Below are 19,289 nucleotides of genomic sequence, written 5' to 3' on the forward strand. Positions count from 1 at the left end.
ATTGAAGGGAAAGGGTACAAGGAATGAATAACAATGCTTCTGAGAATTAATGATAACAATGAGGTCAGAATCATCTCAGGCTTACTGTCACTGCTTATGGCAGGCAAGCTGTTGTTTTGGGGCCACAGTACAGTGCAAGCCATTAAAAATGACTAAAAATTACAATAAGAAATAAAACAAATAATTAGTGCAATGAGAAATAGTGAGCAAGTCTTCATGGCCTGTTCAGAAATCTCGTGGCGGAAGTGAAGTAGCTTGAACAAACTCTCCAGTCCCTAAAGATGTCACAGCGCAGAGCCATTGCTGAATAGACTGTAGGTCAGGACACACTGGAGACTGAAAACTAAGTTCAGGACAAATTACCTGTGGTGAAGATAATCCATTAGAACTGAGGACAACTGGACTGTATACTTCAATATTGACTTAGAAAACTTTGTACTTAAGGACTTCTCAGAGTAGAAAACCCATAGGTTGCATACTACAACATACATTTATTATCTAAGTATGTATACTCTGTACAACTTTGAGATTCCTCTCTGTACAGGCAGGCCACAAAACGAAGAATCCTAATAGATCCATTAAACAAGGCCATCAAACACACAATGTGCAGGAAGGAAAACAAACTGTGCAACAACTGAGAGCATCATGACTGGCTGCATAACTGCCTGGTATGGGAACTGTGCTTCCCTCAATCGCAGGACTCTGCAGAGAGTGGTGCGGACAGCCCAGTGCATCTGTAGATGTGAGCTTCCCTCTATTCAAGACATTTCAAAAGACAGGTGTGTAAAAAGGGTCTGAAGGATCACTGGGGACTCGGGTCACCCCAACCACAAACTGTTCCAGCTGCTACTATCTGGGAAATAGGACCGCAACATAAAAGCCAGGACCAACAGACTCCAGGACAGCTTCTTCCACCAGGCCATCAGACTGATTAACTCATGCTGACAGAACTGTTTCATGCTGACAGAATTGTATTTCTATGTTATATTGACTGTCCTGTTGTACATACTATTTATTATAATTTACTATAAATTGCACATTATACATTTAGACAGAGACATAATGTAAAGATTTTTGCTCCTCATGTATATGAAGGATGTAAGTAATAAAGTCAATTCAATTCTATTCAATAAAAGTAAGCAACTAACATTCAGAACTGAAGTTCACAAAAGTGACTCACACAGCCACTAAGCCAGTCTTCACTGCAGCCAGTCCAGGAGTCTGTTAGCAGCAGGCCACATCCTCAGTTCGAAGCAGAGATGAGTAAACATGACTGAGCAGCGAGCTGAACTGACCAATTCCTCACCATCCCCAACACCCCAAGCTTTCAATCTGGCCTGGTACTTAAATTGTCCAAACTTTGGGTCATTCCTTGCTCTTGGATCTGGACTCTGCACTTCAATATCTCTCGAGCCCAGGCCATGCCACCTCAACTCAGCCTCTGCCCAATCTTTCCAATTCGGCTTGGCAAATAAGTCAATCAAACCTTGGATCTTTCCTCATTCTTGGGCCCATACCTGGGCAATGCCGCCTCTGTTCTGTTGCATCGACTTGCCTCCAAGTCTACTCCAGCAATGGCCAAACACTAGCTTCTTCCCCACTCTTGGGCCTGGGCCCACTACCTTGATTTCCTCTGTGCACACCACACTGCAACGGTCCTGCACTTTCCAGACTTCAGTTCACACCACAAAAATGCCAGGTCATACAGGCAGTTCAAAAACACAACTCTGACAGGGAAGTTACAGCCTTTTGATTTCAGTGATCATCTACCAGAAAAAATGTGATTCATGAAGTAGTTGTAGTTTTGTTTGTTTTGTTGGCTATTGGCAAGTAGTATTTGTGCTTCACCAGTGCTATGGTAAACCCTAAATTTTAATGTGATAACTGTGTGTTCATATACGAATATGGAAACCATTTTATGGTTTAGATTTTGTTCTTAAGATTTCTTCATTTCACCCCATTCAGATGCCACCCTTTCATCAGAAAAACATCACCCCTTCCAATTACCTTAGTGCTGACCTGGCTTTCCTAACTAAACACATATCAACCAAGTTCCCTAACCACCAAACATCCACCCCTTACCCTACCTATCAAAATCTCACACTGCTTGCATTTGTCCTTTTTATCTCCATGAAAGTCCTGACCTAAATCTTCATCAAGCATCCCTCTCTCTTGCTAACCTCCCAACCTGATCCATCAACCAACCTCTTGGTTCAACTTCTCTACCAATCTCCTGGTCTAACCTTCCTTCCAATCCCCAGCCACCAACCCTCAACCAACTGCACCACTAAACTCCTGATCCAAATCTTCAATAAGCCTGCCAACCTGACAATCTTTCTGATTTCTGACTGGATGCCTCCAGAAAACTCCTGGCTTCCCCTGCAGGACTCTGCCACTACTGTGTCTGCAACCATACCGCCATCTCAAGTGTACACATTTTCTCAGTAGTTTTGGAAGGCAGAGCATGCAAAAGAAAGATCTTTCCTGATGTAATGACTATTCAGCAGAGAATGATATCTTGAGCTCCTCCATTGACAACAAGGTTTTTACTGGAATGGTTATTGGCCCATCGCTCACCAATAGGTAATTTAAACTCTAGAATTGAATTGAAACACTACTTGGAACTCACATATGAGTTGGACAATTTTATCTGATGATTCTGATTCTGCTCATCTCAAAGCAGACAATAAAACAGAAAACATTTCAAGTACTCACCAGATCCAATGTACTTGTGGAGACAGAAAGAGAGGTAATAAGACATAGGAGCAGAATTGGACCATTCGGCCCATCGAGTCCATTCTGCCATTTCATCATGGCTGATAAATTATCACTCTCAACCCCATTCTCCTGCCTTCTCCCACATAAATTTTGATGCCATGACTAACCAAGATACTATCAACCTCTGCTTTAAATATACTCAATGACTTAGCTTTCACAGCCATCTGTGATAATGAATTCCACAGATTCACCACCCCCCAGTTAAAGAAATTCATTCTCAACTCTGTTCTAAAAGGATGTCCTTCTATTCTGAGGTTGTACCCTTTGGTCCTACACTCGCCCACTACAGGAAACGCCCTCTCCACATCCACAATATGTAGGCCTTTCAAAATTTGATAGGTTCAATGAGATCCACCCTCATTATTCTAAAATCCTGTCAGTACAGGCCCAGAGTCATCAAACACTCCTCATATGTTAATATTTTCATTCCCAGTATCATTCTTGTGAACCTCCTCTGGACCTTCTCCAATGTCAGCACATCTTTCCTTGGATAAGGGGACCAGAACTGCTCACAATACTCCAAGTACAGTCTGACCAAAGCCTTACAAAGTCTTAGCATCATATCTTTGCTCTTAAATTCTGGTCCCCTCAAAATGAATGCTAACATTGGATTTGTCTTCCTCACCACCAGCTCATCCTCCTTTCGGGAATCCTACAGAAGAATTCCCAAGTCCCTTTGTACCTCTGATGTTTGAATTTTCACCTGTTTAGAAAATAGTCTGTCTTTGTCCCTTCTACTAATTTGCATGACCGTACACCTCCCTACACTATATTCCATCTGCAACTTCTTTGCCCAATCTGTCCAAGTCATTCTGCAAATGCCCTGCTTCCTCATCACTACCTTCCCCCCCCCCCACCCCCCAACTTATCTTGGTATCATCTGCAAACTTGGTCACAAAGCCATCAATTCTGTCATCAAAGCTGTGGACATATAAGTTGAAAAGAATTGGTCCCAATACCAATCCCTGTGGAACAACACTTGTCCACGACAGCCAAACAGAATGGACCCCATTTATTCTGACTCTTTGCTTCCTGCCAATCAGCCAATCTTCTAGCCATGCTTGTATTTTTGCTGTAATACCATGGGCTCGTATCTCGTTAAGCAGCCTCATATGTGGCACCTTGGGAAAGACCTTCTGAAAATCCAAGGGAACAATATCCACTAACTATTCTTTATCTATCCTGCCTGTTATTCCCTCAAAAAATTCCAAGAGGTTTGTCAGGCAAGATGCCCACTTAAGAAAACCAGGCTGACTTTGCTGTACTTCATCATGCATCTCATCCTTAATAATGGACTCCAATTCCCAACCACCAAAGTCAAGTTAACTGGCCTATAATTTCCTTTCTTCTTCTTCCCTTCCTTCTTAAAAGGTGAAGTGACATTTGAAATTTTCCAGTCCTCTGGAACCATTCCAGAATCTAGTGACCCTTAAAAGATCATTACTAATGCCTCCACAATCTCTTCAGCTACCTCTTTCGAAACCCTGGGGTGTTGTCCATCTGGTCCAGGTGACTTAGCTACCTTCTGACCGTTCAGCTTCCTATGCACCTTCTGCTTATTAATAGCAACCATGTTCACTTCTGCCCCCTGGCACTCTTGAGTTTCTGACACACTGCTCATGTCTTCCACAGTGAAAACAAATGTAAAATATTATTAGTTCATCCGTCATCTCTTTGTCTTCATTACTCTCTCCAACATCATTTTACCAGCAGTTCAATATCCACTCTTGCCTCTCTCTTACTCTTTATATTCAGTATCTGAAACAAACCTTTGGTATCCTCTTTGATATTTTTGACTAGCTTACCTTCATATTTCTTCTTTTTGCTGCTTATGTTTTTTGTTTTTGTTGCCTTCAGTTGGTTTTTAATGTTTCAGGCCAATGGCTTCTCATCAGAAGGCAGTACCTTGCAAGTTCTAATCAAAGATCTTCAACCTGAAACATTGACTCTGCTTCTCTCTCCACAGATACTGCCAGACCTACTCAATATGCCTCGCATTTTCTGATTTGATTTCTGGTTTTGCTGATATAATTTATGCTTATCCATTTATTCCATCACTTGCCTTATTAGACCATAATCCATAAGACATAGGAGCAGAATTAGGCCATTCAGTCCATCGAGTTTGCTCAGCCATTCTGTCACGTCTGATTTATTATCCCTCTCAGCCCCATTCTCTTACCTGCTTTCTGTAACCTTTGATATCCTTATTAATGAAGAACCAATCAGCCTCCACTTTGAATATACACAATGACTTAGCTTCCTCAGCAGTCTATGACAATGAATTCCGTATATTCACCACTCTCTGCCTTAAGCAATGCAGCTGCACCTCTGTTCTAAAGGGACGTACCTCTATGCTGTGGCTGTGCCCCATTGTCCGAGACTCCCCCACAATAGGAATCATCCTGTTCATGTCCACTCGATCTGAATCTTTCAATATTCAATAGGTTTCAATGATATCTCCCCCTTTTTCTTCTAAACCTGCAACTTCAGCTCTAGAATGACCAAACACTTCTCATACATTAATCTTTTCATTCCTGGGCTCATTTTTGAAAACCTCCTCTGGACCCTCTCCAATGCCAGCATATCTTTTCTTAAATAAGGTGTCCGAAAGCTGGTCACATACTTCAAGTGCAGTCTGATCAATGCATTATAAAGCCTCAGCATCACATCCTTGCTTTTATATTCAGGTATTCTTGAAATGAATGCTAACACTGCATTTCCTTACCTCCAACTCAACTTACAAGTTAAACTTTACGGAATCCCGCATGGGGGCTCCCAAGTTATCAAAAATATTCCCTTTTTATTTTGCTGTCTTTGTTTGCTCCATAACATATATTCTTTACATTAAAAACTTCCTCGGTACTGCAAATCAATAACTTAAATGTAAACAGTTCCTTTCTCCATTGAATATTTCATCCTTTTTCCACTTGCATTTTAATGGAGTATTGTCAGGATTGATCAAAGACAACTTTCCTACCAGTATGCCAATAAGAAATTGACCCTTCGATGATATCCAGTTGTGAGAATTTGTCAACCATGACATCGTTCCTTTGTACTATTCCATAGGATGGTGAGCGAGCAATTATATACATTAGCTTCATATCATCACTATCAACATCTGTAGCAGAAAGATACTCGGAGGTAATCAAAACCCTTTCTCGCTCATAACATTGTAGTCCAGATTTTAAGTGTGGTTGTAGCTCTGGAGGCTCATCGTTAATCGGTAAAATCTTGGGGGAAAAAAAAAGATCAAGGAGTTCAAGTTAATTAAACGTAAGGACAGATTTTTTTTTTACTATCCGTACAGCCCCAGCACGCTCACTTCTCCCTCTATTCCACACTTACAGTTACAACAAAAGCAAACTTCCTCCAATGCTCATGAAAGGGAAATTTTAACACTAAGGATCTACTCTTGGACCTTCTTCAAATGAACAAAGTCAGACAGTCAGAGAGCTTTACAGTGCGGAAACAGGTCTTTAGCCCAATATAATCTTTATTTCAGAAAGAAGATGACCCAATACATCTACGCTGACTATTCTGTCAGTGAGCTAGTCCCATCTGTCTGTGTTTGGCCTACAGACATCTATAGCCCTTCTTTTTAATGTACTTATCTCAATGGCTTTTAAATGTTGCTCGTGTGCTCCCATCAGCCTCTATTTTTGGCAGGCCATTCCAAACAAGCACCACCCTTTGTGTGAAGAAGCTGTCCATAATATTCTTCTTTAAATCTCTTGCTTCTGATCTTAAATCTATGTCATCTTTTTTTGCACCTTCTCCCTGCGAAAAAGACTGTGAACTTTTACACACAAATTGCTGGAGGAACTCAGCAGATCAGGCAGTATCTATGGAAAAGAATACAGTTGATGTTTCAGCCCAAACCCTTCGGCAGTCTTGTTCCAGGGTTTCGGCCCAAAACGTCGACTGTACTCTTTTCCATAGATGCTGCCTGGCCTGCTGAGTCCCTCTAGCATTTTGTGTGTATTGCTCAAATTTCCAGCTTCTGCAGATTTTCTCTTGTTTATGAGCTTTTACCCTGTCTTTGCCCCTCATGATCTATATACTTCGATTAGGTCACTTCTCAATCTCCGACATCCCAAATAATAAAGTTCTAGTTTACACAACCTCTCCTTGTAACTCAGGTCCCCAAATCCAAACAACATCTTAGTAAATCTTATCTAGTGTAATAATACATTTTCTATAGCAGTGTGACTGAAACTCCAAGTAGGGCCTCACCAATCTCTTATACAAGTACAACATAACTTTCTAACTCCCATACTCATGCTCTCACTGATGAGGCAAGCATGCAGAATGCCTTCCTCACCATTCCATTTAACTGAGGTGCCACTCTCAGCAAACTATGCCCTTGTACCTATAGATCAGAATATGAATCTGATTTATTATCTGCAGGGGCTTCAAGAATTACGAGGAACAGCAGAAAAATGGAGTCAAAGAGCAAATCAGCTAATCAAATGCAGATGATACCAAAGATCAAATCTTGGTAAAGATCAGAATCAGATTTTTTATCACTGTTTCATATAACATGAGATTTGTTGTGTTGTGGCAGCAGTACAGTGCAAAGATACTAGCCTATAACTTACAAAAATAAATAATAGAGCAAAAACAGGAATAGGGAGGTTGCGTTCATACGTTCAGTGTTCAGAAATTTGTTGGCGGAGGAGATGTGGTTGTTCCTAAACCTTTGATTGTGAGTCTTCAAGCTCCTGTACCTCCTCTCAGATGGAAGTAATGGGAAGAGAGCAGTGAGACTGCATCTGCTGTACACCTATTGCTATGGTAGGCAAACTGCTGCAGTTCCAGGTACTAACTCAGGCAGGAGTTAACTCTAGCCGTAACCAACCTCTTGGAACAATTCATTAGAGTGGGTCTGCCTGTTACATAACTCTCCCTAGGACTCTATCACTCACTACAACTGCTACACTAGTTTGATCTCCCAAAATGCAATATCTTACATTTGTCCAGATTAAAAGCAATTTGCCAATCTCAGCCCACATACCCTCTGTTATTTTTCATAACTTTCTACACTTTCTATAACACTAATGGTTCTGGTATCATCTGCAAACTTACTAACTATGCCATGTACATTTAAATACTCGCCATTTATATAAATTACAAGGAACAAAGGTCCTATCACCGACTCCTGTAACACAGCACTAACATGGGATCCAATCCAAAAAACAACTCTTGACTATCACCCACTGCTTCCTCGCACTGAGCCAATTATGAATCCCGTTAGTTATTTCCCCCGAATAGCATGTGCTCTAACCTTTCAGTCTGGATGGCCACGAAGGACATGGTCAATTTAATTCTGACTTTTTCACAAAAAAGGTTAGTATTCTTTCATCATGTAACTACAAATTAATGGTCTGTCATCTGCATTTGGTTCTATAAATGGTTTTGGGCTTTGTATTACCAAAAAACTTTGCTGGGCTGCTAAAAGAGGTGAGAGATAATATCTATCAAGAAAGACTGAACAGGTTAGGCTTCATGATCCAGAAAAAAAAAGACTGGAGAGTCTTCCACAATATCCAAGGCTTTATTGATGTTGAGGAGAAGCACTTAGTGGGATTTTGTGGATGAAACCATTAATGGGGGCTACAAACAAAGGCCAATCATTACTCTCTGCTGGGGGATTATTTTACCTTGTTTGGTTAGAAGTTGGAACTCACTTCTACAGGAAGAAGCTGATTAGATTAGATTAGACTAGATTTAAACTTATTAATAAGAGTTACATTGAAACATACAGACAAATGTGTCATTTGCATTATCAACCAACACAAAGTGAGGATGTGCTAGGGGCAGCCCACAAGTGTTGCCACACATTTTGGCACCAACATATTGTGCCCACCATGTTCAGCAGAACAAGGCACAGTCAGTAAATAATATAAATGCATCTAAGGTGGAGCAGAAGAGAGAGAAGGAAATGGAATGGAAAGTTGATAATTTTGACGAAAGAGTCTGAAAAAAGATTAATATCAAAAATACTGCACTAACTTGTAGGCTAAAGTAGTTTATTTCTGTGTTGTAAATACTTTGTAATTAAAACACATGCTGCTGCATCTTTCACTAAAATATTTTGTACACTGTAATGTCTGGTTGGAAAAAAAAATATTAAACTATGTATCTGACAATCGGTTTAAGGGAATCAAATGCCAGTTCAGTGTTATGCATCTGATTTCATGGATTTCTGTCATGTCACAATTTATAACAGCACTTTTCTTTGTCCTTACCTTTACTTTCAGCACCCCATCTGCAGTGTTAAATCCATCTGTGGCTGTAAATATGACTAAATCATTCAGTGTCTCTGAATCATCATGTTCGTATCTGTGAATGGAGAAGAAGTCATGCCACAAATCAAACCACAATCCAACAGTTCAAATGCTTTGTTCATTAGACTAGGCTGTAACACAACCATAATCAGAAGGAAATAATTAGAAAACAATGTGTACCACTTTAACAGGCCAAACACTGAAGAAATTCATCTGAAAGTTTGCGCTGAGTGATTATGTTGGATTGATATGGCATTAGATTAGTACAAATAATCTAGAGGCCTGCAATAATAAACCAGGCTCCAAATTCAACCATAACAATTGTGAAGGTTAAAAAAAACCTGCTGTTGGTAATAATGACTATGATTCATGGTATGTATCATTTCATACTTCCCTGTATTAAATATCATCTGCCTTGACTACTCACTCAGTTCACATATCCCCACTTAGTGGCCACTTTACCAGGTACACCTGCTCAATAGTGCCACTGTCTATCTGCCAATCATATGGCTGCAATTCAAATGCATGAAAGCATGTCTATCCACGGCCTCCTCTACTGTAAAGATGAAGCCACACTCAGGTTGGAGGAACAACACCTTATATTCCGTCTGGGTAGCCTCCAACCTGATGGCATGAACATTGACTTCTCAAACTTCCGCTAATGCCCCACCTCCCCCTCGTACCCCATCCATTATTTATTTATTTATATACACACATTCTTTCTCTCTCTCTCTTTTTTTCTCCCTCTGTCCCTATCACTATACCCCTTGCCCATCCTCTGGGTTTTTCCCCCCTCCCCCTTTTCTTTCTCCCTGGGCTTCCTGTCCCATGATCCTCTCATATCCCTTTTGCCAATCACCTGTCCAGCTCTTGGCTCCATCCCTCCCCCTCCTGTCTTCTCCTATCATTTTGGATCTCCTCCTCCTCCTCCCACTTTCAAATCTCCTACTAGCTCTTCTTTCAGTTAGTCCTGACGAAGGGTCTCGGCCTGAAACATCGATTGTACCTCTTCCTAGAGATGCTGCCTGGCCTGCTGCGTTCACCAGCAACTTTGATGTGTGCTGCTTGAACTTCCAGCATCTGCAGAATTCCTCGTGTTTGTGTTTCCTAATGCCCTGCCCTATTGCTCCGGTAGGTGTCGCTGCTGAGACTGGCCGTGCGCATGTGTCGGGTGTCGCGTCCTGATTTCCATGATGGCCGATCAGGTCTTGGGTTAAAAGGGAGCCTGTTTATTTTGGTGAATGAGTAATTTTATACGAATATATAACCCTGAACTTTGACTGCATTCTGTAAGTTAGCGCATTTTAATTCGACTTAACCAAAAAAAGTGCCGCTGTAATGCACTGTTTGCGCTAGTTGGAGGTCACAAACAAACAAACAGACAGACAGAGCATGAGAGTTTTGGTAGTATACAGATGACCAACCGACGTCCATTCTGTTTATTGTTACATTTTTTTTAAACAGTGTTGCAACTTGAAAGACTGACAATGTAAGTACATTGAAGCTCTAAAATACTTAAAAGTAAAGGTTATTATTTAGAAAAGTTGTGGATTATATTCATTAACACAATTAATTATAGGCTATTTCACAAATATATTAACATAGACTTAAAATTATATTGGGATAATTTCAAAATTGTATTAACATTGTATAAAAGCAAATTCCAGCTGCGCAGCAACAACGGCTATGTGCATGGAAGCATTTCCGTTACTATGTGGCCACGCACCTGCATAGCCTAGGGGGAATAGTGTATCTTCATTATGAAAAACATTTACCACTACTCATAAATAGATAGAGGTAAAGCCGATGCTGGAAATCCAGAGTAGCACACACAAATTTATTGGTGGAATTCAGCAGGTCAGGCAGCATCAATGGAAATGAATAAGTAGACAATTTTTCAAACTGAGACCCTTCATCAGGACTGGAAAGGAGGGGGCATGATGCCAGAATAAGGTGGTTGGAGGGAAAGAAAAATAGCTAAAAGGTGATAGCTGAAGCCAGGTGGGTGGGGAGGGGGAAAGAAACAAGAAGCCAGGAGGTGAAAAAGCAAAGGGCTGGAGAAGAAGGAATCTGATAAGGCAAGAGAATTGACCATGGGAGAAGGGGGAGGAGGAGTGGCATCAGGTTGAGGTGATAGGCGGGCGAGGAGAAGAGGTAAGAGGCCAGAATGGTAAATTGAAAAAGAGGGAAGGGGGAGGGAAAAAAATTAGCAGAAATTGGAGATACTCATGCCATCAGATTAGGGACAACCTAGATGAAATATGAGGTGTTTCTCCTCCAGCCAAAGAGTGACCTCATCGGAGCAGCAGAGGAGGCTATGGATCGACATGTCAGAATGGGAGTGGGAAATGGAATTAAAATGAATGGCCACCAGGAAATTCTGCTTTTTGAAGTGGAGTGGAGGTGCTTGACAAAGCGGTCCCCTAATCTACAGCTGGTCTCACCAAAATAAAGTAGGCTGCACCGGGAGCCCCAGATACAGTAGATGAGCCCAAAATATGGGCAGATGAAGTTTTGCTTCACTTGGAAGGACTGTTTGCGGCCATGAATGGAGGCACCGAATACAGGAAATAACACTCAATAGATTCACAGGTGAAGCATTGCCTCACCAGGCAGGACTGTTTGAGACCCTAAATGGAGGACACTACCACAACTCTTCATTTCCATTCTTTAAGCCAGTTTCTTATTCATACCACTTCTTTGGCCTTTATTTTGCACACCAGCTTTTTGAGTAAGGCTTCGCATCTTTTGAAATCCCTTTATACATCACTCCTGTTGCATTAGCATCATTAGCCTTCTCAGTCTATTTAAAGGATTTAATCAGGTTACTCAAACACAGTTTGCCTCTAAGAAACAAGTGCCTCCTCCCCTTTACCGATTTCTCCAAGTGCTTATTCTTTGATTATTGTGTCTAAAAGCATTTACACAACAGAGATTAAACTGACTAGCCTAAAGGAACCCAATATGTCCTTGTATCCATTTGAACAAACGTTTCCATTCCTCTGCCAGCTCTCTATTATGGAAGGCAATGGAAAGCCCTTCTGCTTTCCTTTCCCTATCAGCTTCCACAGCCCAGAAAGCAGCACATCTGGACTTGAGATACTGGAAGCTGGAGCAACAAACCAACTGCTGGAGGAACTCAACAGGTCAAGCAGCTTCAGGGGAGGAAAGGAACTGTCAATGTTTCAGGTTGAAGCTGTGCTTCAGAAATGAGAGTGGAGAGGAGAGATGGACAGAATACGAAGGAAAACGGAAGACTGAGCTGAAGAATGTGTTCATATAGCCAGTAAGCAGAGGAAACCACAAAGGGCGAGCAGCAGCAAGAGGAGGCCTCGCATTGGGGAGAGGAGGAAAACTTTTTAAAAGTTGATAAACCTGGAACAGACTTTGCAGTGGCATAGTACAATGGAGACACAAGAGACTGCATTATTTTCCTTGTTTAATTTAGCCTTTCTCATACTTGTTCCTATACTTTATTAAAGTAATGAATGTGCCAAAATGCTTTACAGGAGAGCATGCAGACAGAATTTGATCCTGAGCCAGGTAAGAAGATATTAGAGCATTTAATCAAAAGCTAGGTCACAAGGCTGGGTTATAAGTTAGATCTTAAAGTAAGAAGGAGGCCACACAGGATTTAAAAACAAAGGAGAGAGTTTTAAATTTGAAGAGCTGCTTAATTCATCAGTCAGCACAAGGGAGACAGGCAAATGGATTGTGTTTCACTCTCCAGGGATTCTGTTTGGATTTCTGAGGATTTCCAGATTTTTCCTGTGCAAATTTCAGGGTTCCAGCATCCACAGTACTTTACATTTGTATTGAAAGATTTTGGCTTGGCCCTAATTTTGAAATGTATTTAACATTCTGGAAGCAGTTAAAGAACAACATCTAATGTTACAAGGACAACAAATAGGTACGTTGCTCACCTGACTTGAAAGGATTTGAGGTCATCTAATGTAAACATGTCACCGTCTAGCATGATGTTTCCATGCAACCTGATCTCTCCATGCTGTGGTTTTTGCTGTAATTGGATTCGGAGATCCTCATCAATTGTATCATTGTCCGTCACCATCAAATTGTCTCCAGTGATCAAGCAGACTGAACCTTCCTCTGCTTTTATTTCATTGGTGAAAATCTATCAAATAACCAACAAAGGTGCCTTTGTGTTTTTTTAAAATGTAAGAGCCCAGGTCCAAATTCAGAAAACATGAGAGCAGATTATTGAACAAATGCAAAAGAGGGAAGACAGAAAAAGAAACAAGGTATGTGACATATATATATTTCACCTTGTCACATAGATACATACATATATAAAACATCTGAAAGATACTTGTATTCTAGTATGGTCACAACTGGATGCTAAACAGATATAATGACATATATGTTACATTTCGTATACCATATGTCCAAAGGTAATTTGGAGGATTTGATTAGAGAGGAAATTCAGAACAGGAAAAGTTAGGCTTTTATTCTGAGTGGGGTCCAATTGAATGAGGATGAGAGTACAATACTGACTTGTTAAAGAATAAGATAAGATGACTAGGATTCTGAGAATTTGATTAAGTAAAAATCTGGTGAACTTTGAAGAAAAACTTAAATCAAATTGACTTGTTGTATAGCAAAAGTTGGGAAATTAATTGCTACATTTAAGGAAAACAGTGCATGATGAATTGGATATTGTGCTTTAAGATCCTCACAGGGTGTATTCAAAAAGGATATTGCACCAGGATGCAGTTTCCACGATGAAATGAATCTGAATGTAATGTGCAAAGGTCTCAATTAAAATAGTGGAAGAACAAAATAGGAAACATGAGAGACATAATTTGGAGCCCTACATACCTCAGGTGATTGGTTGTCCACAGGTATAATGGTTATGTTGAATACGAGTCCAGTCAATGAACCTCCCTGCTGATCGTTGACAGAAAATACAAACTGTACTAATAGAGGATGAGGTCCAATATCCACTTGAGGTGGCATGTATGCTACTTTCATGTGGTTTACAGCATGCTGCAATACAAAGTGAACAAGTTGAAACAAACACAGAAAAAGCCTCACAAGAAGGGAAATTATTACCATACAAGAATTCTTCATTCACTGCATACCATATTTGTAGGTCAAAGAGGATAACATACGTGAACGGTTTAGATAATTTATCCATTCTTTAGTTCCTTTATATTTTTGTAAATCACCATAGCAGTGGTCATTTTGCAAATCTGCATGGGTATGGGAACACTAAAGTAAGATAGACCAAACATCTATTCGCTTCGCACAAGGTTTTAATGCACTACACAAAGGAAATTGATCTAAGTAAACACTGCACAGTTTCCAAAGCATATCTCACAAGTAAAGTTTGAGTGCATCTCAGAAGAGACCATGGATGGTCAAGTAAACCCTGACACAGTAGCATCATGGTTAGTGTAATGGTTTCAGTGCCAGCTATAGGATCAGGATTCAATTCAGGTAGGGTAGGAGAAGATGGCGGTGCGACACAGTGCACGCGGCTGCTCCAAAACGATATCTTATTTGTAAGTAGGTACCGCACACAATCCTGATTTGATGGAGACAGACGTGAGAAGCACGGAGGAACATCTGGAGCAACTTCTGAAATGCCCACTTTGCTGCCGCTGCTACTGTGCGATCATGAATCTCCGGATGGGAAGGCCGCAGATCCTTGGCTTTGCCTATTGCCGGGGCCGGGGTCGAAGTGCTCAGCAGAGACGGTGCTCGGTGCTTGGTGTCGGAGGCTCAAAGTTTTTGGATGGACTCAAGAGTCAGCTGTGGTCGGGTGCTTCCAGAGTGCTGCATTGGCAAGTTTGCAGCGCTGGAAGCTCATGGCAGGGAGAGTTTTTCTTCCTTCTACCGTCTACGTGAGATGATGGGACTTTAGAGAGACTTTGAGACTTTTTTTTACCGTGCCCACGGTCTGTTCTTTATCAAATTACAGTATTGCTTTGCACTGTTGTAACTATATGTTATAATTATGTGGTTTTTGTCAGTTTTTCAGTCTTGGTTTGTCTTGTGTTTCTGTGATATCATTCTGGAGGAACATTTTATCAATTCTTAATGCATGCATTACTAAATGACAATAAAAGAGGACTGCGTGTCCTCATAATCTAATAATCTAATCTAATCTAATTCCTGGCCTCTGTCTGTATGGAGTTTGTACGTTCTCCCCATGACCACATGGGTTTTCTCCAGTGGCTTTAGTTTCCTTCCACATTCCAAAGACGTACAACTTAAGGTTAGTAAATTGTGTGCATGCTATGTTGGTGTCAGAAACTTGGTGACACTTGCAGGCTGCCCCGGCACGTTTAGACTAGGTTGGTTGTTGATGCAAAATCATGTTTGCGTTTTTAAACACACTTCACTGTATGTTTCGATGTTGTTGTTCCTCTCCACACTTCATAGTGCAGTGAGTGGCAACCTTACCATTTCTTTATCACTTGTCTGTTTCTTGCGAGGACAAGTTGCTAGCTCATCACTCCAGCCAGCAGGGATGGAAAGCTTGCAAGGAGCCAGCCAGATTCGAAGTTAGGACCACTCGCCTTGAAGTCAAGTGCAGGTGCCACTACACCAATGGCCAGTTTATGTTTCAATGTAAATGTGATAAAAAGCTATTCTTTTACAAAAAAAAGTCTTAAGTGCAAAATCCAAAAGGTGAACTGATGCCTCATCTTTCTGTATTCTCCCACAACCGAGCTGATGCACAGCTGTTTGCCTTCAGACCAAATGTAAGGTCAAGAGGCGGAAGCCATGATATTGAGAAACCCAGGGGCTCCATAATTTTGCCTCGGCCTGCTTTCTGCAGTTGCCATGTGTGACAAGATTGAAATCTGCTCAATTTAATTATAAATAACTGCTCAAATAATTTTTTAAAAAGTTAAAATAATTTATTTAATGTGAATATCATTTCATGTTGATTGAAGGAAAAGGATATTCTTGCAAAATGTGAAAATCTGTTTAGTTGAAAATTGTGAGACTCTGTGTGCAAGACATTCTTTTATGGTATCAAGCACTGAATCTGCCAGTGACTTGTAAGGGCTCATATTCAATCTTCAGCACGCGATTGATTGCTCATGCCTGCCAGAATGCTGTGAAGGTGGGGGGTTGTGCAGTACATACTGTACTCATTCACTAAAAAATGGCTAATGCATGAACAGTACAGCATATCTATATTTCATTTGCCATATCACTTTGTTGCAGTACTACACATGCAGATGTGTTGTCTAGTATTAAAATAACACCAGAAATAAGAGTTCCAATTGAAAAGCCCAATGAGTTATGCCAAGAACAGAAAATACAGGCAGACGCTGATGATGTGAGGGAACACTGGGTTTAATCTTAAACTGATCGGCTCCTGGCTAGGAAGATGCAGGCTCAGTCCACTTGCTTCAATGGGTACTTGGAGTTTAGAATCTTTGCTCTAAAAGTGGAGAAAATCCTTTGCATCAGGCAAGCAATTGAAAACAAGGAAGATGCCAGCGCTGTCATTTCAAGCTGGAAAGTTAGGACCATGATGATCTGCAGGTAGTTGATAACACCCTACAAGTCTGCTGTTTCGGACATGTTCAAGATCAATTTATCAAATTCCATTTTTAAAACTATCCAGGAGCTGGGCCTCACTAGAAATGTGAGCTATTGTTAATCATACTTAATTGTTCTTGAGAAAGTGGTAGCAAGTTGCTTACAACTGAGTCCATTTAAGAGTCAACCACATGGACTACCCCCATCAGTTGGGCTGGAGCCAAACATAAGCCATATATAAAGTGCTGGTTGCAGACAATGGTGAAGCAGATAGTTTTTTTTATATATAACAATGGGTTACATTATTAACACTAGTTATTTTTAATAGCTCAAATAGACTCTAGCAATTTAGGAAGAAAATAGTTAAAATAATTGTAGGATGGCGTCAGCAGCAGTTTGAAGAAATTAAGGAAACACATACTCATATGGATAAGAATTAAAATTGAGGCTGTATAAAGGTAATAGAGCAATGTTTAGGGGGTATATGAAGAAACATATTGAAAGGTAGTTCATGAGATGACCAGCATCAGTGCCTATCACACGCAATATGACCCAGATCTCTTTCTAAGGGTGTACCAGTGGCAAGATGTAACCTTTGAAAGGTTTACATTTGAACCAAAAAGGCCAATTCCACACCAACATCTGCCATACCATCTACCCAGATAAGAAACATCAACTCCTTAATTCCATTGAGGATATCTTCTCCAACATTCCTTTGCAAAGTAGAGAATAGGCAGCATTTAATATATTGCATTGTTGCAGTTGATAAATCATGGGTGAAGTTGTTCATGGAGTACTGTGTACAGCGTTGGTCACCCTCATAGGAAAGATGTGGTTAAACTCGAAAGAGTGCAGGAACGATTTATGAGGATGATGCCAGGTCTAGAAAGTTTGAGTTATAACGAGGGATTAGCCTTAGATTCCTTAGAACATAGGAGAATGAGGGATGACCTTATAGAAGTGTTTAAAATTGTGAGAGGCAGGTGCACTAGTGAAACTTAAGAGACTACTAGACAGGTAAATGGAGAACTTAAGGTGGGGAGGGGTTATATGGGAGGCAGAGTTTGAGGGTCGGCTCAACATTGTGGGCCTAAGGGCCGGTATTGTGCTGTACTATTCTATGTTCTATGTATAGATAAGGTGGACAGTAACAGTCATTTCCCCAGGGCTGGGGAGCCTAGAACTAGTGGGCATAGATTTGGATGAGAGGAGAAATATTTAAAAGGGACTGAAGAGCAACTTTTTCATGCAGAGGCTGGTAAGCATACTTGTTGAGTGGAAAATTCTGTATCCATACTGTGTTACTCTATGACTCTGAAAATATAGGAAACTGGAAGAAAAGAACATTGACTAGTTTGAGGCCAACATCAAAGCAGTGGAATCTGTTACTTGGTAAATGATTTGTTATGGAATCTGTCAAGTGGTTTGCCCTCATTCACTACAACAGCGTCTGAAATGAGAGGACAATGAATTAATTAGGAATTGTTCACAGCAAGATCTAGCAGGCTGCTAGCGTGAAGCACCACTGACTATTGACCATAGCTCTGTCAAAGCAACCAGTTGCCCTTCAACATGGGATTAGGAGCAAGATAAGATCAAAAAGACAACTTGACAATAAGCAGAGAAAGTGGCCAATCGCAAACAAGGTCAGAGCAAGTCACCATCCATTTTAAACAGATGGAGAAGTGGGTGAATCATCTCAAATGTATTCCAGGACAATGACCACCAGTAAGGCACCTCTAGGCATCATTGACAGTTTACTTGTTGTTGAAAAGCCAGTTACAGAGTGCGCAAGGATGCAGTTTAGTAGATTCAAGGTGATGGTCTCATTCATCAGGTATAGGAAGCTACATTTCTGTAGCATCTGCTTGAACTTCTATATCCCTGCAGGAGGGTATGAGTCTGAGTCTGAGTCTCTCTCTCTCTCTCTCTCTCTCTCTCTCTCTCTCTCTCTCCCTCCCTCCCTCCCTCCCTGGATACCTCTATATCTCTGTAGGAGAGAGGTGACTGTCCGGGGATATATCTGCAGGAAGGAGGGGGATTGTGTCCTGGGATGTCTCTGCATGATGATGAAGAGGACAGCATACCGGGATATCTTTGGAGGAGGGATGGTACTGAGTCTTAACATATTGTATCTCTGTAGAGGAGGAAATTGTGTCCCAGGGTATTTCTGTAGGAGGGGTGGGGCTCAGATCATGCCCATGGATACCTCTGTAGGAGGAAGAATGTATCAGCATGAAAGCACTTCCGTGCAGGGTTTTGGGCAATGTATTATTGGGAAATTGCCCTGATTAGAATATGGGTCTTGACTGAATGCAATATGCCCAAATCTGAGAGTGGTTTAAGAAGCAGCAGTCATCAACAAGCAGGAGGTACTTGGGCCAAAGTGTCTGTTCATGTGCAGTATTTACCATCCAGTCCATGCCAAACTATTAATCTGCCTAGTCCCGTCAACCTGCACCTGGATCATAGTCCTCCATAACCCTCCCATCCATATACCTATCTAAATTTCTCCAAAGTATTGAAATTGAACCCACATCTACTACTTCCACTGACAGCTCATTCCACACTCTTACCACGCTCTGAGTGAAGATGTTTCCCTTAAGAAATCTGTGGATTTGATCCGAGATGTAACTGACCCTGGCACCAGTAAGGCGACATACCATCAGGGAATCTTATTCTTGTCCACAGAACCTCTTGCCT

The 19,289-nt window shown here is 41.0% G+C and overlaps 1 protein-coding gene across 1 annotated transcript in view; it reads right to left on the reverse strand.

Moving 5' to 3' along the window:
- frem1b (Fras1 related extracellular matrix 1b) overlaps window positions 1-19,289 on the reverse strand; it is a 215,270-nt gene that overhangs the window by 125,813 nt on the left and 70,168 nt on the right. The window contains exons 12-15 of the mRNA XM_063064975.1: window positions 13,902-14,069; window positions 12,989-13,197; window positions 9,027-9,120; window positions 5,756-6,008 (exon numbers count right to left, since the gene is read on the reverse strand). Of these exons, the coding sequence (XP_062921045.1) occupies window positions 5,756-6,008; window positions 9,027-9,120; window positions 12,989-13,197; window positions 13,902-14,069 (724 nt within the window). The remainder of the gene's footprint in view (window positions 1-5,755; window positions 6,009-9,026; window positions 9,121-12,988; window positions 13,198-13,901; window positions 14,070-19,289) is intronic.

The sequence above is a fragment of the Mobula hypostoma genome, chromosome 12 (assembly GCF_963921235.1).
Source record: "Mobula hypostoma chromosome 12, sMobHyp1.1, whole genome shotgun sequence".
In the NCBI taxonomy this organism is placed as follows: Eukaryota; Metazoa; Chordata; class Chondrichthyes; order Myliobatiformes; family Myliobatidae; genus Mobula; species Mobula hypostoma.